Below are 24,452 nucleotides of genomic sequence, written 5' to 3' on the forward strand. Positions count from 1 at the left end.
TTCAGAATTGGTTGTGAATTGGGAGATGTTGTGATATAGGGAGCAGGGTGGCTCCAGGAGAATAAGGATTGATGATTTAGAAGTGTAAATGTTTTTCTACAGGTTTTGGGTTGTCCATTTTTAGGAGAAGTTCTGTTAAATTTTTGGTAGAATTTCTTCTAAGGTGGGCCCCGCAGGGTCTCTTCGGATTTCATCCTGAAATCCGGGGCGGGTCCTGTCATTTATCCACCATTCTTTGCCCTTTACTTCTCTTTCTTGGTGTGCTTATAAAAGACAAATTTTCAATTAGGTCAATAAATTTAAAAAATCTTCTTAATGAGATTTAGATTTCTTTACCAATAAGGTCAAAAATTTGCCAACATGGTCGAATATTTTCCAATAAGTGCTCTAAGTTCAATTTCATTAACAATTTTGCTCCTACTTCAATTTTAATTACAAGATTAATTGTCAACAATGTCAATTGTGTTTCTATCGAGTGCTTAGACTTGAAATTGAGATTTGTCACAGTTATGAAAGATGCTTAGAATGTTGAGATGATGCTGTTGGTGAAATTTGGTGACCGGAATCAGAGTTGGCCGGCGGCAAGTGGAGCCCACGCGCCGCCACTGTTGGCAATGCGTGGAGGCGCGTAGGGCAGGTTTCTAATTCCTGTTTTTGGCTAAATAATTCAATTGTGAGTTGTAGAACAGATGTGTTTTCGGTGGAAATCAAAGGAGTTTTGTATCGATTGTGAATTTTCCGGAATTTGGGATTTCGGTTAACAAGTTACGAGAATCCGACCATAGGATTTCTCTCGGTTCTTCCCTAGAACCTTTAAATTAATGAATTGGTGTTAATGGTGAAGTTTGGGTTAAATCAGAGAAGAAATGGAGAAGTTAGTTTACGAAGATTTGATTTTAGAATCGTATTTAATTAATTTGCGAACATTTATGTACAGGGCGATGTACTGAGCTACTGCTTGACAAAGAAACCTGTATGCGTGGTCGCTAAAATAGTACTGTGAGTGCACACTTTATTTTTAAAGAATATGCATGCAATATTGTTTCGTAATTAATTATTACGTTTATTTATTTGAGAATATAAATTGGTTTATTGATTTGGATTTCGGATTTTGAATTTGATTATGGTTTATCTCGGTTATAATTTCGGAATGATTTTGGCTCTACGTTTTAAAAGGATATTGCGAATTTCGAAATAAAGTATGGTTTACGATTTATTAATGATTTTCAACGAATTCTTTTCTGAGGTGGTTTGTGGAATTAAATATATTTCTATTTGTTGATTTGTGATTTTTGAAAGATTTTTGAAATGGGATTTCGATGGAGTTATATTTCTCATTTATTTGTCGACTTTTGGTTTTGGCATTAGGAATGCCTTAATGATGATTTTGGATTTGGTTTTGTTTCTTATTTATGATTTATAATTTGATCTCCCCTATTTGCGATTAATTTGAGATTATCTTAACGTGTGGGATACGTCGTCGATTTTAGTGGAATTATCACGAGATTTACCGAGTACGGTTGGGAATCGTACTCGTGCTTTCTTTGGCGAGATTTTGGAGAAGCTTTATGGATTTACTGGTTTTTGAATGATTTTCTTCGCCATACTTAGGTTGATATAAGTTGTTCGTTTAGTTCTCCTCCTCAAATATTGCATGCATCGAGATTTTATAAGTTTAACTACGTGGGAAGATATTAAAGTTTTGCGTCATTTAAATTATCTTGTTTATTTATTTTTATCCACACACACTAACGTGTTTTTCAATTACTTTCCCCTGAGCCATTTGGTTTCAAATGCTCAGTTTGCAGGCTAGGTTAGTTGAGGTCGGGCGTACATGGAGTCGAGGCATAGTCAACAGCATAGCTTCTAGGTATTCATTCTATTTCTGTTTTCCTTGTTACCAAGTGGATTAGATTTCCTCTAATAATCTGTGGGATTAATGTTATCAAGTTGATACTTGTACTTGTGAAATGGAAGATGTTGTAACTTGAGGAGCAGGGTGGCTCCAGGAGTTGAGGATGGTATTTGATATTAGAAGTATAAATGTTTTTCTACAGGTTTTGGGTAGTCCACTTTTATGGGAAGTTCCGCCAAATTTTTGGAAGAATTTCTTCTAAGGTGAGCCCCGCTGGGCCACTTCTGATTTCAGTGTGAAATTCGGAGCGGGTCCTGTCAGAAAACATTTACTTTAATTCGGTCACCACTGAATAAATAACCATGTCACTACGTTCTTATTGCACAGGCCTCATGGTGATTCTAGGTTTATGATTGTACATTTGCACATTTTAGCTTTCCTTTGGGTTAACATCCTAACTAGTAAAAGGTATTCAATCATCGTGAGTTTGACAACCTTAATTTTTCTTAAATCTCTAACTATTAGTTGTATCCCTTATAGAGGGTGCCTATTTGACTAACAATATACCGCGGTGTAATTAAAGGCATGCAACTATAAACTTTTTATTAGTATACAATAACATTTTCTTTAAATGACAAGAAGATATCAACAATAACATATTTATTTTTTCTTGTTTTTGTTTTTAGATTTGTTTATGACTTCTGTCTACAAAGTACTATATTGTTATAACTATACTATTATATTGCTAAACTAGGATCTGATACCAAATTCGAGGCCGTTGCTGTCAATTATTGTTAAATAATCAATTTAACTATTAAAGATTGAGTCTTGAATATACACAAGGACTTAAAACTGCCTAATAGCCAACTAACCTATCAGTTTCCTTATACTGTGAGTATGTGACACGTAGTGCCAAACAACTTTTCAGCAAGTTGGCATTTTCCTGCAAGTTGTTACCCCCTCTATGATGTACTTAACGAACATTTTGCCTGGAAAATAATACATAACAAACAAACAGATCGTATTATATATATTTGCAAAATCTGCACAAGGTTTTGGCTAACATTAAATGGCTTCCAGAACTCTTACTTGCAAAGCTAACGTAAACTTATGCAGGAGTGGGCGATCGAGTATATATGTCTTGTGTCAGGAAATAAATTATAATAGAGCAAATGGTATCATTTTAATTGCGCTATGATTGCTCGATGATCACATATCTATTTCAAGTTTTGTACTGGAGCGTGAGTTGTAGGCCTGATGGCTATGTATAAATATTGATATGCTTGGTGGAGTTAAATCCCAATATATTTTTGGTGGTCAGGAGGTAGGAAGCGTTCTGACAAGATCCCCCGAGCACGGATTAGTCTCTGGGCCTAGGAAAGCCTTTGAGGTCAAAAAAAAAAAAATATTGATATGCTGTTGCAGCATCAATAAGTACTGAAAGTGACGGGCCATTCAATACCATTCAGATATCCAATCTTTCCTTCGGTCGAGGCAAAAAAGAAAAGAGGAAAACAAAAAAAAATTGGAGGAATAAGGGGAATAGACGAGAGAATAATGGAGAGATCAAAAGGTGTCAGCAGTGGCAGCAGCAGCAACAGCAACAGCAACAGCAACAGCATATCTCAGAAAGAGTGCATCCTTGGAGACAGAAATGTATCATTCTCTGCTTATCGCAGACCAGATCACGAAAAGGATGGCCTTGCGGCAGGTGATGACTCCACTGAAATAAGCATTTTTGAGGCCCAGAAGTACTTCAACGAAAGCATCATTGATGCCCACAAGGTGAGCAACAACAACAATAATGGTGCTATTAATATTAATAACAGAGCAATATCTTCTCCTTTGGCCAACAATGTCAGCATCGACAACATGGAACAGCCTTCGAGATTCTCGTGGGCGGCTTCCTCATCCGTTCATGATGAATACTCCAGTATTAACATGGCAAGGAATAACTACAGAGCTCGGTCTTTTCATGCGGCTGCAACGCCAACGGCTTCATCTGAAGCCAGTTGGAACAGCCAGACTGGATTGTTATCCCATCCTCCTGGTAAAGTTGCAGTTTCACTGCGGAGTCCTACTCATCATCATCATCAACATCATCATGATCACAAGAAAAGTAGAGGAATGGCCGCATTGCCATCGTCTTCGTCTTCTCCGAGAGTGAGATGGTTTAGTTTTCCAAGAAGATGTCCATGCTCTGGCAAGAAATCAGTTCGAGTTGAGGACAGAATGTCATCACAGCAACCGGCTAAGACCTCATCATCACATTACACAGCAGCAGCAGCAGCCGCCCCGAGGATTGTATCCTTGGATCTCAGAAATCAAACACCCAAGTCAAAGTCAGTGGTGGCAGCGAGTGGCGACCAGCATTTGATGTGGGATGAAGAACATCGTCGTCGTTGGGAGGGGCAGATGACTGTTAAGATACCATCAGCTGGAAACCCCCACAATCGATTATTCAGACCTCTTCCTGCTGCTGCGGAGATGCAAGCACAACATACTAACGCCTTTAGCTTTCCCGTATTGAAACTGAATGGGAGGGGCACATCGTGGTCCTCGTCGTCACCAATGTTGAAGTTGCAGCAGCAGCCTGCTACTGTAAAACAAGAACCAACTCTGGGACGGGAAGGTCATCTGGAACCCTTGACTACTAGTACTGATGAACAATCATCCACAACTATTTCAATCCACAAGCCTGCTACTACTAGTACTGATCACTCGAGTACTGGTTTCACATTCCCTGCAAGTCCCAAATCCCGAGTAATTATAAGCAATGATGACGATTTGGGAAGCGATGCAAGCTCTGATTTATTCGAGATTGAAAGCTTCTCTACTAGTACTCAAACAACAGCTACTGCCAACAACTACCCATCAGTGTTGTACCAATACAACAACTACCGCAGGGATTCAATGGAAGATGATGCCTCCAGCTTTAATGCTATTAGAGGTTTGTATCGCCGGCGAAGCAGCTTAGATAATGAGCCAATGACGACTTCATCAGCCGAGTACTGCTACGAGCCTAGTGAAGCAAGCATAGACTGGAGTGTAACCACCGCAGAGGGGTTGGACCGGCCCAGCACATCATCGGAAGCAGATTACCATCAAGATGAGCTGGAAAAGATGAGCAGACGACGCCCGTCATCCGTAGGGAGTTATGGGTTGTTGAGCTGTCGATGGGAGAAGGCGGTGAGCGTGGGGCCGAACCCAGTGAGACTAGTGAGTAGTATGCCTGCTGGTGCTGTTGGTGAGGTGATGAAGCATGTGGGGAGTAGGCCACCCTTACCCTATAAACCACGCTGCTCTCACTTGTCTATTCCTTCTGCAACATCATTCCATTCATAGATGCAACAGCGGCAGCAGCCTCCTGTTCACGCCAGCACCCATCTCTCGTCTTATTCTCCCATCCTTGCTTTTCTTTCCAGTGGATAATCGTGTGATATGTTTTCTTTCATTCAAAATTGTGTCTGTCGATTTGCATCAATGATTGAAATGTCAAATAGCTCTTTGAATTTTATGCGTTCTACTTCATCTTCCAAGTATTCGATCCCATCCGCGCGCTCCTTAGCTCGTTTCCTGTGTCCCAATTGAGAACTTCAGTTACAATGAGTTCTAATTGCTTCAGCAAAAACATCAATCAATGAGAATAAGATGTTAGAAGTCCATGCTTTAAGAACCAAAGCGTATGAGAATTATCTCGACTTCAGATCCAAAAAGAGGATACAACCAAGTAAATGCATTTAGATGTATACAGCGCATGCAAAATCCGTCTCATAGCATCTAAGAGGAGTTGGAAAATACATGCTACTACTTACACCAAAAGTGGGAGACAAAAGAAATAGTGCATACTTTGTATAATTACAAATGGATTGCAGATATTTATACGTGTATACATAGCATGGTTTATAATTGCTGGCACAAGCTTCGTCAAACACTACCAACTGGAATTTCTATTGTTCTGAATCACACAAGGGACGTAGCTCCAGAGGCCCTTTCTGTGTAGCACCACCACCTTCTGCCTCTTTCAACTCTGTTTGCAAGTTGAAACCAAATCCACCATCACTAGGGTACATGTCCCGATCCCACTGACCAACAAATTCATTCTTTTGGTCACCTTTTGGAGGCAGATCAGACGTGGTGCAATCACTCGGTAACCCATCATCCATCCTGTGTTTCTTTCGGGGAGATGACAACCCCGTAGATGCATCACCAGGTGTCTCCAACTGGGATAGCTTTTGCTTATCCTCAGATGATGGTAATGCATCAGACCCTTTGAGGACGCCACCAAGTTTCTGTTGCTCCTCAATGATCTTCTGCAAGTACTTTCCCTGAGCCTCTATTCTCATTTGTAGTTGTCTTTGAACCTGAACATGCATCCAACCTTATGAGTAAAGTTTATCGCATAGCCATAAGGTATACCAGCCAAGAACCAAAAGAAAAAACTTCTCAGAGAGCCAACACGCGTATTCATGACAGAACCAAAAGGGAACGAAAAAGCCAGTGAAAGGAACACATATGAGTACAATCCATTACAAGCTTTGATGATATGTTATGAGCTTTCATCTGATTGTCAAAGGATATGGTCCAGGAAACAGTTCCATATTCTCGCACTACACTAGAAATGAACAAGCAACATAACAAAGTGGTCATGTGCTTGCATGAACAGTCATTTACAATTATCATAGGCAGTCCACAGATTTGGATACAATTTCACAAATGATAACAATTGCATTAATATGCAAAATATCAATTAAGCAATCAGTGAAACTTGTACCACCTCCATGCTGCTCACCCACCAATCCCATAGAATAAATAAATAAATAAAAAACATCTCTTCTAAAAGACCATATGATTCAACCAACCCACAAACATTCCCAGAACACACCTATAACAACCATATCCTTTTTTATTTCCTTTCAAAGCTAGAGATGGTGCTATTGTGGCCAGCAGTGCTGACTTCTAGAGTAGCCACTGACACCCAGGACATGACTGCTCTCTGACCATCCTTTATTTGTTGTCTTTTAAAGTATATCCCATAAAAGGGTAAAATTGTAATAAAATAGGCATTTACAGATGGAGCCACTGCTGGGGTTGAGTAAAACGAAGGGTCGCAATAGAGGAAGCCTTAGGTAATACACATTTATGCAACCTATTTTCTTGGTTCTCTTTGCTGTAGAACTATGATTCAATAATAAAACAAAGTTGGTACATGACAAAACAAGAAAATAAAGGTTTCACAAATTGAGGCCCCACAGCTAAGATAAAATTTAACACCTATACAGCTTTTCCAACTCAAATACCAAGCTCAAATTGTAGTTGTTGCTTTCAAATAGGATGAATTTGTTGGCTACGAGACTGAATTAACAGGGATTGCTCGTCTCATGTGGGGAGTTTCAATCCAATGTATGTGGCCTTGGATCAATTAATGAAGAAGATGAAGAGATCTATATATGTTTATACACATACATATAATATATATATATATATATATGCAACCTTGCTCAGGTGTGGATATCCGCACCTAAGCAAAACGTACGGATTTCCCATTTTTACCCACTTTCCGATCATATTTTCACATCTTAAACGTTCAGTTTTTAGATCCTAATGTGTAGATCATCTCTACAAATTTTCAGCCAATTTCATGATCGTTAAGGAATCCAAAACTGCAATTTACACGAACGAACCGAATCTGTCGAACCGGAACCGTTCGTGTTTATAATGGTAAATTGCAATTTTAGATGCCTTAACGATCATCAAATTGGCTGAAAATTTGTAGAAATGATCTAAACATTAGGATCTAAAAACTGAACGGTTAAGATGTGAAAATATGATCGGAAAGTGGGGGAAAACTGGAAATCCGCACCTTTTGCTTAGGTGCGGATATCAGAATCTAAAAACTGAAAGGTTAAGATGTGAAAATAAGATCGGAAAGTGGGGAAAAACTGGAAATCCGCACCTTTTGCTTAGGTGCGGATATAATATATATATATATATATATATATATATATTTATATATTACATGAGTATTAATTAAATAACCAATGCTTTAGGTTAAATTTTTGAGGCCCTTGCTTATTAATATTCTAGGAATAGGTGATCTTATATATACGATTTAAAATGCTTATTCTTTTTATTATTTTTTAGCAGCCTTAACTTGTATGTTTTCAAGAATTAAAAACAGAAAACTAATAAATTTCATTCCATCATTAAATGTAGAAAGCATATAAAGCTCGAGAGACTGACAAATTTAATTTTAACCTAACTACTTTAATTTTGTGTCACAAACCAACCCAACCTGGCCAAAAGTGTGTGGGTTGGGTGGTTGACCGCAAAGATGGCCACCCCTACATATATGCCACTCGTCAGATGTTTTACTTTCCTTAGATGCCAATTGCAAGTTTGTATATCTGGTTTGGCTTAATCAAATTTGAATCAACGGTGCATCTTTCGATATAGAAAACTAAATCCAGAGAAGAACAACTCAAGAGAAAAAGACATGTCAGGTTTACGCAACACCATCAATGGAGTACAAGCCAGAAAAGAAAACCATGCTTCATACATGGAAAACTATATCCAGAGAAGTAAGACCAAAACTTGAGAAAAAGAAGACCTGCCAGATTTATGCAAGACTATCAATGGATTAGAAGATCTGGAAAGAAAACCATGATTTTTTATCTGGGTCAAGGAATGAAAGAATAAAAAAAATAAGGAATGAAGACTTGTCAGATTTATGCAAGATTGTGAAAAGTAAGGGATGAAAGAATAAATAAAAAAATTATAAAAAAATAGGACTGCTAGTGGTTGAAAGGGAAAATGTAAATATCACTCTCCACTATAAAGAAAAGAAATGCACCAAGAACCCATTGACCCTAGGTAGGCCTGTCAATCGGTCGTACCGTGTTGGGTTCAGTCGTGTCAAGATACTAAACTTGTCAGATTATGCATACCCAAAGTATCCAAATCCAAACACAATCCATTTATTGAACGGTTTACCCGATCCAACCTACTTATCCCCATTTAGTAATGTAGTTGTGCCAGTATAAAAATTGACCAATTGACACATACAAGAGAGTTCGGTTGACCCCTTTAACGCAATTCATGTCATAAAATGCATGACCTATGACTTCTCAAGAATTATTACTAGATATTTTTTGTATATACTGTTTACTGTTTACTACAAGAAAAAAAATTATAATACAAACGTATAAACACTTGACATTTCTTGACTCTGATCTAGTCTAATAGAATAAATGAGTTCAGAGGGTCATTTGTAAGTGGCAGGTTGACCTGCAAATAACCCATTTTTAAATGTGCAGGTTTAACCCGTCTTATTTTGTGCGGGTCAAGTTGTGTCATCAAATTGGGTAAATTGACAGCCCTAACCCTTGGCATGCCTTTAGTTTTTGTGTAGGCAAAAAAAAAAAAAAAAAAAAAAAAAACATGCTTTGACAGGTGCAGGTAAAGCAACTGATGTATTAGGCTGCGTAAACAGCAGAAAATTGAGCTAATCCTTTAAATTTTTGCAAATTATTTTCTGCATAAATTTCTCTATAACTTTCCAGGCAAAGACGTCCGTCTTTGCCTGGAAAGTTATAGAGAAATTTATGGGTTGGCTGAACTTACCTCAAGTTGTTCATGAAGACGCTTCTGAACTTCCATCTGCATCCTTAACGCCTCGTTAATTTGCACTCCACTTAAAAATGGAAAATATTTTGTAGAATAGTAAATATAGCATCAGAAAGCATGAGACATAGGATTATGCATGTAAAGAGATAGGATGGTTTTGGTGATGTAAAGATATTAGCTGAGGAAAGGATACTCACGGAGAAGAATCTGAGCAAGAGAGGCTGTCTCCAGAACCCTTCTTCTCATCTTTAGAACCTAGAAGTCAAACACTTCTCCAAATTCATGTTCATATTTCCACACAGAAAAAACATACTGCTATCGCCGAAATAAGATGTATAGATAGAGGGACACTACTTTACCATCAGCTGGAGACTCTGGCAGGTACTTTGCAAGACGATACTTCTGACCAAAAGAACAATGAGAATCACTTAGATTAATTTCAAAAATGATAAGATTGTACGATATATAACATGGTAGCGTGACCGCACCTGTAAATGGCTCTTCACATGATAAATAGTTAGTCCAGGAACACCCATCACTCTCAGGACACCCTTAGGTGTTGCCCCTAAAGAAAATTGGAAAAGAAATTAACATAAAAGAAACATTAGCTTGGTTACGGATATTATTGATAAACACTAGTGTGGCAGGACCAGTTCTGCAAAAATATACGGCAATCCTATGAAAGCCAGTCACAGACTGGGCACAAATTCCACTTCACAAAAGCAACAACAAATAACAGAAAAAGAAATGGAGTAATTACAAATCAACGCAATCAAATTTATTTACAAATCAATGCAACAACATACACAATACACCGAGACAAAAGTTCACACAGTATGGTACATTTCAGAGTATTTCAACACATTATTGCTGAACACCAGCATAGTACCGGACAGATTTATTAATTTATTTATCTAGTACTTAGTATTCTCTTCTATTTCATATTATGTGTTTAAATGCTTATGTATTGACGAGTGTGCAACTGTACTGCATGTGTATGTACATTATACATTTTCATCACATAGCATGTAGTAATATGTTTATAATAGTTACCAGAGGGTATCAGTACAAATGTGTTATTTATCATTATCATCTTTGTTAATTCTTTCAATTGAAAATCAGTTGCCGCAAGTTTTTGGGCTTTTTCTGTATTTAGAAAAATGACAGCAGAGCAAAATTCTGTTTGGGTAATTATTATTATTTTGATTAAGAGAAAAACAAACTTGTGGTTCTATTCAGACCTCCCATATTGGTATCTGGACCTCCTACTATATGTGTTAATCAGTAATCACTCTGTTTTGCCCATTGTTCTTTTCTCTGCGTATTTCAATGTCCATCATAATAGTCAAAAGTTCATTTAATTATCATCCTCAATCCGATGGACAAAGACATCAAAAGGGAATTTGGGTGAAAAGCGTTTGAAAACTGGCTGAGATAAAGATATTTTGTTGTTCTTGATTTTAAGAAGTATCAAGATCAAGCCAATTAAGTGTCTCAAGCAAGAGTTCTCTTTTTCTCTAAATCATTGTCTTATCTAAGTAAGAGATCCGTCCAAATACATGTCACAGTGGACTCTTGGCGTCAGATAGTTTTTATACTATCAGCAAATTCATACCTTCATCCATTGGAGGTCGGAAGTTTGGTAAATTATCTCTCAAGGGAGATCTGAATAGGACCACCCAAAAAGGGGGCCAAAAGACAGAGGCTTTGTGATTTGTGTTCCTTTTTTTTTTTTTTTTTTTTTTTGCAACTTCAGTATGCAATAGGGAAAAAATTGAATTTTGACATGTTCAAAAAATAAAAACTCCCAATACCAATAAGGAAGATCTGAATAGGGACCACCTAAAAATTGCTTTTGTTTATCAAATAAGCTGTAGGGTTTAAATTTTCCATTCTGTTTAGGCGGACTTTTTTTGAACACATCTTATTGATATCAAGAACGATATGTCCAAAATGAACATGACCTCCACTGCAAACAAGTACAACACATAAAAAATGATCACCAAAGTGAGAAATACAAAAATTATTAAAGACACATAAACTACTACTACACTGCAATGAGCAAAAACAGAGTAAAACATTCGAAATTTTGATGTCCACAAGCTGACTTTAATTTAGCTTAAAGCCTTGAGAATTATAGACAAATTCTGACTAACAAGTTCACTATAATTCAGCTACAACTTAACCAATCAGTGAAGATACAAAGTTTTAAAGATTTCCTTCCTGTCTAAAACCAAAAGGAGGTCCTGATTTGATGAAGAACGCAAGTGGAAGACCAAGGCCCCTCGTAAAAAGGATCCAAGGCCAAAGGCCCTGATCCTGTAACCAATGATGGGCCTTGCTGGGATCTTTCATGGTTTGGGAAAGTTTAATGAAGGTTGTTATTTTTAGGATTTACTACTAGATTTCTTTAGGACCCATTCTTAATGCAGAATAGGAAGGTTATAATTATTTGGAGTTTACTAGGATTTTATTGTTCCAGAATTATCTTGGCCTCTCTATATATAGAGGCCTTGTATTATTTTGCGGTAACAATTTGAGATAATAAAATTGAAAGCTTTTGCTTCTTTCCAGGTTTGGGTGATGCAACCTAACCCTAGGGGTGCATGGCTAAGGCCTCTGGGTGTGATGCAAGTAGTCCTATTCTAGAACCTTACTGGTGTGGTGGTAGTAGATTTTATCCTTGTTTTCATAAAGTTCTATTCTTCCTAAACAACCAGAATCCACTGGAATTTCGGCACTAGCGTCCAACTAATTTACCAGTGCTAATACACCTTCGATGAAGGGTTGTTTTCTCTAAGTTGAAAAATAATGCGAGTTCTGAACCTCATATATAGCTTTAATGTTTGTTTTCCAGAAACAGAAACATGATAACATAAGTGACTGGGCTCAGATCTTGATAGCCAACGAGAAAGTTTTATATGAGGTTTATATTTCACAAATCTCACTTCTAAGCTACTTTATTTTAAAAGGGTGGTCACATCATCACTTTCTTTATTCAGAAAAACTAGAACATAGAGCATAGAACAGAACAGAATTGCATTACTGAAAAGAAATACCCACTATCTGGTCCACCAAGTTGTGTGATGGCGTCGACGAAGCGGTCATGGAGATCGGAGGTCCAGCGCAGTCGTTGTTTTCCATTTCCGGCAGAAGCAGAAGCAGAAGCCGAAGCCGAAGCGCAAGGGGTCGGGTTTTTCACTGAAGAATCACTTGCAAGCTGTTCAGAAGTCTGAGGTTTATGCGGGACTAAGCTCGCCGTCGAGAATTTCTTGGCGTGATACATGCTGACAGCACTGAATTGAACAAGAAGAAGAAGAAGAAGTAGATGATTACAGAATTGAAATCGAAACAATGATCGGTGAGAGAGATTGAGAGTGGTACCTTAAACAAACAAGAGAGCTACGGAGCACGATTCAATCGTCGAGACAAGTCATTGTGTGTGTTAGAATTCTTGTCAATGGTAGAGCCTCTGCATAGATTGATTTGATTGGAGGATTGTACTTGGAGGCCTGCAAAACTGGTAAACGGGCCGTTTTGAAATGGAGTCAAAGTGCAGGCCAGAGGCCACAAATCAATAATAATTTTTTGCCTCTGACCTAACGGCCAAATGGCAACGGGACCACAACGCGCACCCTGTAACTTTTCTTTTCCACGCGCTTTGTTTTGATTTGGATGAAAAGAAAATGAAGCATCTGTAACTTAAGTGATCAATCAATTCGAACCAAGGTTAAGGGAAGAGATGACAACGTCTAAGTTGGGCTACTTGATGTGGTGCCTATAGGAGAAGGACCAAGTTGATCCTGTTTTGATGGCTATGTTGGACATGGTAAAGTCCCTAAAAAAGGAAATTAGGGTGTAGATATACGGGATAGGAGTTAGGATTGAGATTGAATAGTGTTTTTTTTTTTTTTTTTTTTTTAAGGTTTGGTAATGAGGTGGGTTTGTAATTGTAAGAGTATCTCCAACAGTTATACTTATTTTTTTAGCTAAAAGTGAAATATAACTAGTTAGCTATTGAGTTATGCTCCAGCAGAATATCTAAATCTCAAACTAAATTTAAGTTTTAGTTAAATTCTCTTCATCTCTAGCTAAATATAGTTAGAAAATTTAGCAAAAGTTAAATTTAACTTTTTTTTAAGTATTCTGTTGGAGTAGAATTTTAGCCTAAAATTAGCTAAATATTAAATTTATTTTGAAATAAGTATTCTCTTGGAGATGCCTCAAGTAAGTTATAGTCTATACTCCAAATATTGTAGGTGGGATTGTAGGGACGATGACCGGTGGAAATGTGGAATGAGGTGAGGAAGAGCTTTAGGGCAAAACAGGAAGTGTAAACCTATACCATAGTAAAATAGACAAAAATTTAGTAGGAATGCATAATGTAATAAGGGGAGTGAAATCAAATAAGGAGAGTGCAGATTTCACTTCTCTTTTCTTTTTACGCATTAAGTTCGAATCAAATCAATAATATTGATATTATTTTTTTAAATTAAATTCAGTGAGAATTCTGAAACTCGACATGATTTACTTATCTCATTTGATTAAGAAACTTTATTCATCAATAACAAGAACCACAAATAGTTTCCCACTCTCCTCCTAGTAGAACCTTAGGCCACGTTTGTTTGCCTGGATTAATAATTGGATAGGACTAAAAAAAATCCAAGCTAGTGTTTGATGCTTCAGTTTACTCTAGGATTGGAAATTAAATCTTGTCAAGGGAGGATATAACTCTCCTATTGGAGAGGTGGGATATGCACAATCATACAAGATTATAACAATGGGCATCCTTGGATCTTCACCAAATTACCACGATCCTTCTTCAATCAAAATATGAACACCAGCCTTGTATCCTCCTCAGTGCGATCTGATGGAACCCAAGCATCCCTCCGCTCAATCTCTCAGTCTCCAGCGGCGGCGGTGCGAGCTGTACATCCCTCCTCCCTCGTTCTCTTCCACTGCGTCGGCCGGAGGCACTTCATTTACACTTCTTTTCGCTCTCGCCGGACACAATTTCCTACCAGACCTCCTCCACCGTCTTTGGCCTCGGCGGAGGCGCTGCTGTTGTAGACGTCGCGGAAGAAGCCGTCGACGGTCATCGAGCCCAGCCAGATCGGCGTGGGATTGGCTGTGTTAATGTAGCTGGTGGTGGTGGTGTGGTGTTTCGGGTTAAAAGGCAAGAAATCAAAGACATCGAAGCCCAATGGGGAGGAAAAGTTGAGTACCATTGAAGAGTTCTCACCAGAGCGATCGGAGAAGAAGACCTCTATTCATCTTTCTTTGGCCTCGAACCTTGCTTTTTTTTTCTTTTTCTTTTTTCTTCTCACTTTTTGCATCTTTATCCATTCCGGCTCTAATCCTATAATACCAAACACGTGCAAGGAGGATAACAAATCCTATCTTATACTAATCTAATCTAATCATGCATCTTAATCCAATCCTATCATGGTTGCCAAACGCAGCCTTAAGGTCTATCATCACCAATGACACTTATGAGCTAACAGCGCCCAACTCCTAACCAACAACATCTTTTTTGTCAGACTACAAAAATAGTTAACAAATCTCAAATGTCATGGTACAATCTTACAACCAATATTAAGATGAACCATTTCACCCTTTTCTACACCATGTCCCAAAATTACCAGACCACATGTAAGGACAATTCACCATCACATTCAAAACAAGAAGGCAACGAAATAAGAACACATCACTTTTTCATATTGTATGTAATTCTCTCTCTCTCTCTCTCTCTCTCTCTCTCTCTCTCTCTCTCTCTCTATATATATATATATATATATATATATATATATATGCCCCTTCTAGTGAGGGATCCATTTTTTTTGTCATTTTAAGGGATAGCTTATTATACCCATTTTTCAATCACATATTCACATCTTCACCGTTCAGTTTTTAGATATATATGAGTAGATCACCTCTGTGAATTTTCAGCCAAGTTGATAATTATTAAGGCATTCATAATTGTGAGGTATGCTCACCAAAAGGACATTTTTATAAAACTGTGAGGAATGAGTAAATCTCAACCGCATATATTAAATTCATAAAACAGAAATTGTAACAGCTTAAAATTATACATTTATTCTTAACCGTCAGATCAGATCTACTTGTATAATTTCTCAAAAACATATCCATTAAGTAGCTCTGCAAATCAACAAATAATACGAGCAACAGTACAAAAATTCTAGAGCAATTTAGTCGGCAATGGCTTTGCCTAAGACCAACTGAAATGGCAGTTTTGCAAATCAACAATAATAAGAGGAAACGTTCGAAAATTCTAGAGCAATTTAGTTGGCAATGGCTTTGTCCAAGACCAATTGAAATGGCAGTTTTGACAACAATACGCGGGAGATGTATGATCTAAGTGGCCAGAAATTCATGTAAAACAACTAGATCATCCACTCTTTTTTCTTTGTTTGGTCTGGAAATACTTCAATAGATAGCTCAAAAGAGGAAAACAAAAAGGAAACACAGTAAGAAAATATACAGTATATGAGTACAAGGCAACATAACTACAGCAAAACTATTAACATGGAAATCTCGACTTCTAAGTAGGCAAGTGAGAACAAGGAAGATCATTCACCAAAACATTTACTATAGCGGTTGGGGAACTGTTCATCCTTATCTTTGAGCGCCGCTCTCTTCGCAAGCTTGGTCCCGGCTTAGCTCCTCTTGCTATCAAGATGACTAGACCCAATTCAGGTTTGTGAAGGAACCTTTGAGTTTATGAAACTCATTGGGAAAAGGGTAAATATTTCAACTTCCTCTTTGTATCTTCTCATTCAGGGCATTCATTCCAACTTCCTATACAAATCTTATCATTCAGGGCATTCAACAACTCTAGGCAATCACTCTCCAGAACAGCCTTTCTATAATTGACAGCAGTTGCTAGTTTCATTGGCGGTATCAAGGCTGCCCCCTCCCTTTTAAACTGTTTACGGTTGCGTTGGAGGAAATACAAGCTGTAGTCACCTTAAGATGAAATACATTACATCATTACCGTCTTCATTCCTAGTATAGCCATCACCATCTTCAAATTAATGTGGAATTCTGCAGGTTTCTTAACATCTGAAGAATTTGGTGGCTATGTGCTCGGCAATCGCCATGCTTGAAGTTAAACCAGGTGACTCGATTCCAAAAAGGTTGACAAGACCAGTTATCCCATGAATATCCTCTCCCTACATGTATGAATTTAGGCAGTATTTGTCAATAATAGTACAGCCACTTGCACCAAACAAAATCCACCCTCCAGGAAAGCCTAGATAATACATATCAATGAACATACATGTGCCATATATATCAGATAATATCGCCATGCATAACTATTAAATTTAAACTCTATTAAGACAAATAAACATCCACAATTACTACATAGTGTGGCATGTTGGGTAAACATTAATGTCATCTGACCTTTTCAATATGGCATCTACGAAAGAAAACATTTTATTAAGAAACTTGATCAATTTTATAGTACAAACTTCTTATGGCACCGTCTGACTTAGAAAGAAAGTTTAGTTTCTATCCTGCCTAATTTGATCTAAAGTTACTGTCAAACTGAGGTTTATTATGATTATTTGGAGGGCACAAATGAAAAAGAGAGAGAAGGTAGTGTGAGCTTTTAACACAAATAGTATGTCCAACCAAATGTCAGAAGTTAACTCTGAAAGATTGGGCCAAGTCGGTAACTTGAGTTAATACTGAACTGAACAAACCTGACTTTGTCCATGGAATAAGAAGATTCAAATCATGCTGAATACCTAACCAAAGTAAATGAACAAAGGCATATGGGCTATGCCTACACTGGAAAAATTGTAATTTGAATGTCTGAGCTATCAGCAACCTGATTTAGAACCTAAGAAGAGGAAAATGCTAAATTTGAAAATAAAACCAGCCATTATCTCGGCCAATTTCTGCTAAATGCTGCTGCAGCAGCATGATGGTACTATGACAACACTTCCAGCACACATGGTAGAATCAATATGATGCACTTAGGTCTATTAAGAGACTAAGATGAAAGCTGCAATACATGTGTGAATACTAGTACTTACCATGCTACTGTATTATGCCCAAATGTAAGTCTTAGAATGGATGTGTCAAGTAAATCGTGATCTAACATTTCAGGTTTATGCACAAGACAGAATTCAAGAAATAACCTGTATCACAAAATCAACTGGAGACTGTCTAGGACCTGAAAGCTTCGGTCTAATCCCTGCATAACCTGGCTCGAGGGATTCATCTTTTAGATTCGGGTAGTACTTCTTTATCTCAGGGTAAAAATGCTTCATGTGACTCGTACATACGGAATAGTCAAACCTGGAACCAAGGGATAGTCATATTTTCAAGGAGTGTACAAATCTAACTCATATTGGTATACCAAGAAAAGAAACTAATGGTAAATGAGGGCAACAGCTGAACATATTTTGTTACCCATTAAAAGAAAAATGAGTGGGCATGCAATAGTAACCACAACTCAAATTTTTCTGTGACAAGATTGTAAAAATAATATCTTGTATAACTTTGCTATACCTACAGCATCATTTAACACTTATATCATTATTTTATGATAACTTCAAACATTATCATCCATAGTATTATATCATTATTTTATGATAACTTCAAACATTATCATCCATAGTATTAAGAAGTTTCCCTCAGATGAATATTAGAACAATGCCAAGATTACTGACATCTATGTCAAGATTAGTTGCCCTCATTTTTCCATTTGAACACTTATTGTTGACCCAAAAAAAGATTATCGACATCTGGATGCATTTGATCAGGTCATCAAAATTTGTGAACAAAAAGCATTCATACACATACATGAGTACATATGTATGGTGGTAACCATGGTGCAGTTTACATATTAATAGCCCTTTAACAAATTGCAGGACCTATAACTTCTTCTTCCACATAACCTATTAACACGATGATGCAGGACAAGTAGCAAAAGAACTCCAATACTAGGGTTTATTTGCAGCAGTCTCAATTGTTAGAAAGAAAAGGGTTTTAGAATAAGAAACTTAAGAAGAAAAGGGATAAAACTACTAGCATCACACCAGTAGGGTTTCTAGGCATCACACCCAGAGAACTTAGGCATCACACCTAAGGTTAGGTTGCATCACACAAACCTGGAGAGAAGCAACAGCTTTCAATTTTTATTAACTCAAATCTGAAAATAAAAGACCACAAAGGCCTCTATATATAGGGAGGCTAAGATAATTCCAGAATAACTAGGAATATCCCTATGCTTAAAAGAATCCTAAAGAAATAATCCTAATAATAATAAGAATCCTAATAATAAAAGCCTAGATTTATTTGAACTACTTTCCAAATCTTGACTTCAAATATTCTGCTTGTATTCTTCATCATTCTCCCCCTGTTGAAAGACTCGACTCCGGCGAGTTAAAGGTGTAGAATCCCTGCCCGAAACCACCAGGCTCAATCTGAAACCATTTTGACATAAGAATGTGAAGAACTTTCCTCTTGGTTGCATCAGGTGTCTTGAGCGTCCTCCTCCTGTATTCGTCCCTGTCAACTGTCCTCATAGGCTGCAATACAACCTTTTTCTTGTTAAACAGAAAAGAATATGTATTTTCCTTTCCACAGTGGTGCACACCTCGATCAGATAACCGCGGTCTTCCCAGAAGGACATGTGCTGCCTTGTATGGCTGCTCTGGAAGTTTGAGGCAATCAACGGCAGAACTTGAGACAGCAGCTGCACTTGAAGCTTGAGTTGTAGGAGGTGCTAGATTGTGTCTAACAACAGAACATAATGAATTATCTAAGTCTCCGTCTAGATCAGATTGCTCATAAGTTCCGTAGTTGAAGGTACTGTCATCCCCACCTCCCTTTTGGTGCTCCGTCTCTTCTTTGTCACCATTGTTGGTGTCTTGGACTATAGTATCTTCTTTTTTATCTGCCTTCTTAGTTGTGGAAGCTGTCCCATGACCTTCTAGTTTTGTGAGCCGAGCGTCCATTGAGTCAAGTTGTTCCACAATCTTCAGCAACAAAACATCTCGTTGATAGTCAGTCAGACGACCCTTGAAGTTTTTCCCTGATCGTGTAGCCATTGGAGCAAACTGGTTTGTTTACAGACGGCGCCAAAATGATGCAGGACAAGTAGCAAAAGAACTCCAATACTAGGGTTTATTTGCAGCAGTCTCAATTGTTAGAAAGAAAAGGGTTTTAGAATAAGAAACTTAAGAAGAAAAGGGATAAAACTACTAGCATCACACCAGTAGGGTTTCTAGGCATCACACCCAGAGAACTTAGGCATCACACCTAAGGTTAGGTTGCATCACACAAACCTGGAGAGAAGCAACAGCTTTCAATTTTTATTAACTCAAATCTGAAAATAAAAGACCACAAAGGCCTCTATATATAGGGAGGCTAAGATAATTCCAGAATAACTAGGAATATCCCTATGCTTAAAAGAATCCTAAAGAAATAATCCTAATAATAATAAGAATCCTAATAATAAAAGCCTAGATTTATTTGAACTACTTTCCAAATCTTGACTTCAAATATTCTGCTTGTATTCTTCATCACACGAGCATTTCACTTGGAGAAATTCTGACCTTTGTTGCAATTACGTCACTAACAAATGCAAAAAAAAATTCCATACAAGCTAACAACTTTTTAGTCTACAACCCATCAGCAAATGTTAATCTTCAACCCAAAGGAATTTATTTTTCATCTAACATTAATTGGAATAAAGAAAAATTCATTTTGTTTCATATCAAAACTATCACACTACAATTTGTTAGACAAAAGAAAAATTTTTGCAGAAGTTTTCTATTTTCTTTCTGCATAAGCATGCATGCAAACTTCTGTCATGAGTTTAGAACTACTGTAACCAGCAGACTTGATGGACAATGGACAAAGCGAACTTCTACCATGCTTCTGAGCATGTGATGCCATCATTTCAAAATCTGAAGCATGAAATGATATGGAACATAGTAGAAGTTCTGTGCACCAAGATCAAGATATAATAGAATAGATAAAGAAATTTTACTTATTCAGGAAGCTTGAAATGTCATCAATTCCATCAATCCAATCCACATTCGGACCAAACTTGACCTGACCATTTAAATCCAAAGTAACATGCACTCCAAGGCCACCGTCCTCTGGTATAGGATATATCAAATGTTTGAAAGGACAGATTCCAGTATTGGATAGAGTGAAGTAGCACCCACGAGCATAATGAGCAGTGGGAATAACTGCACTTTGGAGGCCATCAAATCGCTTAGCAAGGGCAGGGGCACTCAAGCCAGCAGAGTTCACTACAAACTTAGGAATGAGTACTATCTCTGGTTGCAGGGGAGAATTTCCATTGCACATTTCAAGATGTTTGGTTTGAGAAATATGAAGGCACAATTGATTTTGTTCTATGTGGCCACCAATAACAGTAGTGTTATAGCAGAAGATTGTGCCACAATTCTCAGCTTCACCCTAAACCCAAATGGTGGTGAAGTCTGTGTCAATAAGCAGTTAGAACTCTAATACTGACAAATAGATAGAACCTAATGTTAGTAACTTTAGCTGAGGAAACCAGAAAGATGGAAAGGCTTACCACCAAAGACAGCATCAAAGAATGTGTATCGACAATCCCAGAAACTGGTGATAGTAAGGCTTTCAAGCATCTTAATTCGGGTTCCATTCTCATGGCTTCGGAACCCTCCATCATCACCAGACCATCGACCCCATTTTTAATCCCACGATCCAGTAAATTATGCAACTTTTGAATCTCAGACGATCCAGTGGCAACAATGAGTTTACCAATTTGTTTGTGAGGAATTTGGCGCTGAGAGCAATATTTGTACAGCAAGTCTCTTCCTCTTACACAAAAGATTGCCTGCAAAATTGGGTATTTCTTGAAAACCATGCAGAGGACCGAAAGAAAAAGAGGGGAGCGAAAGAAAGAAAGAATGACCTTGAGAGAATTAGGAGGGTAGTAGATGCCGGCATGGATAACTTCGCTGTTGCGGGAACTGGTGGCAGTGCCGAAGGTGGGAGCAGAGTCTAGGACTAAGACCTGTCGACCTCTTAAAGCAAGCTCTCTAGCCACTGATAATCCCACTACACCTGCTCCTATCACCACGCACTCTACTCTCTCTCTCGGGATTCCACTGCTCATACAATAATTACGACTCCACACACTCTTCAAAACCGACCATGACAAGTTCCTCTCCAATCTCTCAAGTGTTGTTTTCAGCATCTTTCTGCTTCCTTCCTTCTCCACCTCACTCCTTTATGACTGAACCACTCATTACTTCCAAATACATTGCTCGTTTTGTTTTCTTGATTTCTTCTCTCTTCTCCAAAAGGTGTTGCAGTCCAAACTTGCCAAATGTATGGCCCAAAGTCAACAGTATCGTTCTGGCCTTGCCTAGGGACCTATTTGTGTTTCTTTCTTTTAGTCAGCTCCTTGGATTTTTCTCTCTTTTCTTTTTGATGAATTCTGGATAGGGTCATTAACGGGCCGGGCCGGATCGGACTTTTACATAATGGGCCGGGCCGGGTCGGGCCGGATCGGATAGGATCTTACAATATTTTTACATAATAACTGGTCGGGTCGGACCAAACTTTATTATAAATTTCAAGATCCAAGCTCGCCTATATAAACAGGCCCTTGCTGGCTTTTTCAAGCAGGGCCGGGTAGCCCTCGTTTATCCGAGCCGGGCCGGGCCTATATTCTCTAGTTCTAAATAATAAATAATTTAATTTACATATAACTTTTTACCTAAGTAAGTTAATTAGGGTTCTTGAAGTATTTAATTTCGGGGAAGAACATGCGCGCATATATATATTAGGGATCTGTATATATATACAGATTTTATCCAGAGCGAGGTCTCGCTTTGAAATTTCAGAGTGAGGTTAGGGTTTATGGTCACTTTTTGGTCTCATATCCACATCTCGACCGTTCAGTTTTTAGGTACTAATGTATAGATCATCTATGCAAAATTTCAGCTAAATTGATGATCTTTAAGGTATCTAACTCACTTAAATCAGTTGACTAACTGAATCTGTCCAACCTAAACCGTACTAGCTTTAAGACAGTTATCAATGCCTTAACGACCATCAATTTGGTTGAAATTTTGCAGAGATGATCTATACATTAATAGATAAAAACTAAACGGTCAAGATGTGGAAATGCGACCCAAAAATGACCTTAAACCCTAACCAATTCTGGATAGGATCTGTATATATATATATATACACAGATCATATATATATATATGATGGACAAGTTTTACCCCCACACTTGCTTACAAAAGTGTGATGCCCCAGAAATTCGTATTTACTTTCCGAGGATTTTCCGGAATTTAAATTGTGGGTATCGAACGTTTTCGTGGCTCGTGGACGGAGCGGAAGTGTTTTGGACGAATTTTTATTCGTAAAGTGTGGAATTAGGGGGGGTTTCAAGGTTGACTTTTGATACGTTGAGATTCTCCAAAAACTTCCTTCACGAAAGTCGTAGAGCGCGTCGATACGAGTTCGTGGACATGCGGAACTCATAAATCGGAGTTCGTATGAGGAAGTTATGGCTATTGGAAAAAGTTTCCATTTTGGTATATATAGGAAAAATCAGAAAAATATATTCATTTCCTCATTTTCCTTTTCCGGAAACCGCATACCCTCTCTCTCTTCTCTCTCGTCCGCTCCCTCAGAGTAGAAGATTTTCGACTGACCCGACCCGAACCCGGCATTCCGACCCGACTTTTCCGGCGAGCTCCGGCCATCTCCGGCGGCGAAACTTTCCAGACGGGATCGTCTCCGCCGTCTGGTGGTCCCTGTGGTGTTCTCTAGCGACGAGATCCACCGTGTACGGCGCTGCGAGGCTGTACAGTTAGCGTTTTCGTACCCGGCCGGAAAACACAACTCCGACGTCGGCAAGGCTTTGAGTTTCCTTAGTTGAGTTCAGATCAAGCTCGCCGATCGATCCTTGGTGGTTGTTTGGATCGATTCACGTGAAACTTCGATCAACTCAGTTTGGATTACTGTTCACGGCTTGTGAGGTAGTTTTCGACCCCTTATGCTTGTTTTCTGACTTCGAGCTAGTTATGAGAATTCACAAGCATGCTTAGATGAAGAACTTTGATGCTGGGAGTTTTGTGAAATAATGTGTTTTTGGCCGGCGGCGGTGCACCACCGTCTGTGGTGGCGTTCCGGCCACTTAAGGAATTGGTTTTGGTATTATATATGTTCTACTCGTTGATACGAGCGTTTCGATATATAATATGCAAATTTTGGAGTTCGTATGGAATTGTTATGATTTTTGCAGTTTCATACCGATCGATTTATTCGATCCGTGAGGATTTGAGCGTCCGATCGACTTGTGGTTTGGTCACATCGATCGTGGACGTATTCCGAGGACTTTGGGAGGTCTCGGATGTGGTTTCGCCTCATTTGGCGTCACCTTGGGAATTTTGGTTCGATTTAGGGTTTCGAACGTTATCCCTTGTGATTCGTTGACTGAATGAGAGCTGTAATTCCTTAGGTACGTGACGTAGTACTCCTCGGACGGCTATTTTGTGGATTGGCTGTCTTGTTCTGTATTGAAGACGCAGCGGGAGATTCAAGGTGAGTAATCTCACGAAGTTCATTCACGAACGGGTTGACCCTATTGCTTTGAGAGTTATTTAGTTAACTGCAAACTATAGCTGGTATTAGTGGCATTCCTGAGTGAATGACCACGTATATATATATTTACGTGGAATATGTATATTCTTGTGGGTTGATGAGTGAGTTGAGGCAATAGGTATTGATGGGTTTCATTCTATTGTTTTGGGGCTTGACTTTTCGGGAAACATTTTGTGGGAATTGGGAATTTCTATTGTTTTGAAAAGCGTCAAGATTTGGTGTGAGTTGCTTTGTTGGGATTTGAATGTTTTGATCTAACGACCGGGGGTCGGAAGATCTGAGAGTCACAGGTTGTGATCTCTCCTTTTGGTTG

At 38.3% G+C, this 24,452-nt stretch overlaps 3 protein-coding genes across 5 annotated transcripts; 1 reads left to right on the top strand and 2 right to left on the bottom strand.

Annotated features, from left to right (window-relative positions):
* The first annotated feature begins 3,412 nt into the window (after positions 1-3,412).
* On the top strand, positions 3,413-5,200 carry LOC112194624 (protein PHYTOCHROME KINASE SUBSTRATE 4). Its single transcript, XM_024334839.1, has one exon. It carries the CDS (start codon positions 3,413-3,415, stop codon positions 5,198-5,200), a length of 1,788 nt encoding a protein of 595 aa, XP_024190607.1.
* A 339-nt stretch (positions 5,201-5,539) lies between these two features.
* On the bottom strand, positions 5,540-13,033 carry LOC112192019 (myb family transcription factor PHL7). Of its 2 annotated transcripts, XM_024331526.2 has the most exons (7): positions 12,866-13,033; positions 12,545-12,777; positions 9,970-10,046; positions 9,841-9,883; positions 9,679-9,736; positions 9,479-9,548; positions 5,540-6,219 (listed from the first exon to the last, which is right to left on the bottom strand). In XM_024331526.2, the coding sequence occupies exons 2-7, from the start codon at positions 12,765-12,767 to the stop codon at positions 5,806-5,808; spliced, it is 885 nt and encodes a 294-aa protein (XP_024187294.1). In that variant the 5' UTR covers positions 12,768-12,777; positions 12,866-13,033; the 3' UTR covers positions 5,540-5,805. The 2 variants fall into 2 exon arrangements, with proteins under 2 accessions (XP_024187294.1, XP_024187295.1); XM_024331527.2 differs by lacking the exon at positions 12,866-13,033 and having other exon boundaries at positions 12,541-12,766.
* Positions 13,034-16,248: 3,215 nt separating this feature from the next.
* On the bottom strand, positions 16,249-21,868 carry LOC112193613 (L-2-hydroxyglutarate dehydrogenase, mitochondrial). 2 transcript variants are annotated; one of them, XM_024333819.2, is made up of 6 exons: positions 21,429-21,868; positions 21,069-21,350; positions 20,511-20,947; positions 17,650-17,809; positions 17,209-17,253; positions 16,249-16,674 (listed from the first exon to the last, which is right to left on the bottom strand). In XM_024333819.2, the coding sequence occupies exons 1-5, from the start codon at positions 21,711-21,713 to the stop codon at positions 17,236-17,238; spliced, it is 1,182 nt and encodes a 393-aa protein (XP_024189587.1). In that variant the 5' UTR covers positions 21,714-21,868; the 3' UTR covers positions 16,249-16,674; positions 17,209-17,235. The 2 variants fall into 2 exon arrangements, with proteins under 2 accessions (XP_024189587.1, XP_024189586.1); XM_024333818.2 differs by lacking the exon at positions 17,209-17,253 and having other exon boundaries at positions 21,429-21,866.
* Positions 21,869-24,452: the final 2,584 nt, after the last annotated feature.

Source organism: Rosa chinensis, chromosome 3 (genome assembly GCF_002994745.2).
Source record: "Rosa chinensis cultivar Old Blush chromosome 3, RchiOBHm-V2, whole genome shotgun sequence".
In the NCBI taxonomy this organism is placed as follows: domain Eukaryota; kingdom Viridiplantae; phylum Streptophyta; class Magnoliopsida; order Rosales; family Rosaceae; genus Rosa; species Rosa chinensis.

What these genes read in the sequence shown, in the direction of transcription:
- LOC112192019 (XM_024331526.2), bottom strand. Translation starts at nt 12,767, where the DNA reads ATGTATCACGCCAAGAAATTCTCGACGGCGAGCTTAGTCCCGCATAAA. An exon ending in GCCAGAGTCTCCAGCTGATG is followed by an intron (nt 9,737 to 9,840) that starts GTAAAGTAGTGT and finishes TTTGACTTCTAG; the next exon opens with GTTCTAAAGATGAGAAGAAG. An exon ending in GTCTTCATGAACAACTTGAG is followed by an intron (nt 6,220 to 9,478) that starts GTAAGTTCAGCC and finishes ATGCATGTTCAG; the next exon opens with GTTCAAAGACAACTACAAAT.
- LOC112193613 (XM_024333818.2), bottom strand. Translation starts at nt 21,713, where the DNA reads ATGCTGAAAACAACACTTGAGAGATTGGAGAGGAACTTGTCATGGTCG. An exon ending in ACCCTCCTAATTCTCTCAAG is followed by an intron (nt 21,351 to 21,428) that starts GTCATTCTTTCT and finishes CCAATTTTGCAG; the next exon opens with GCAATCTTTTGTGTAAGAGG. An exon ending in CAGTTGATTTTGTGATACAG is followed by an intron (nt 16,675 to 17,649) that starts GTTATTTCTTGA and finishes TCATACATGTAG; the next exon opens with GGAGAGGATATTCATGGGAT.
- LOC112194624 (XM_024334839.1), top strand. Translation starts at nt 3,413, where the DNA reads ATGGAGAGATCAAAAGGTGTCAGCAGTGGCAGCAGCAGCAACAGCAAC.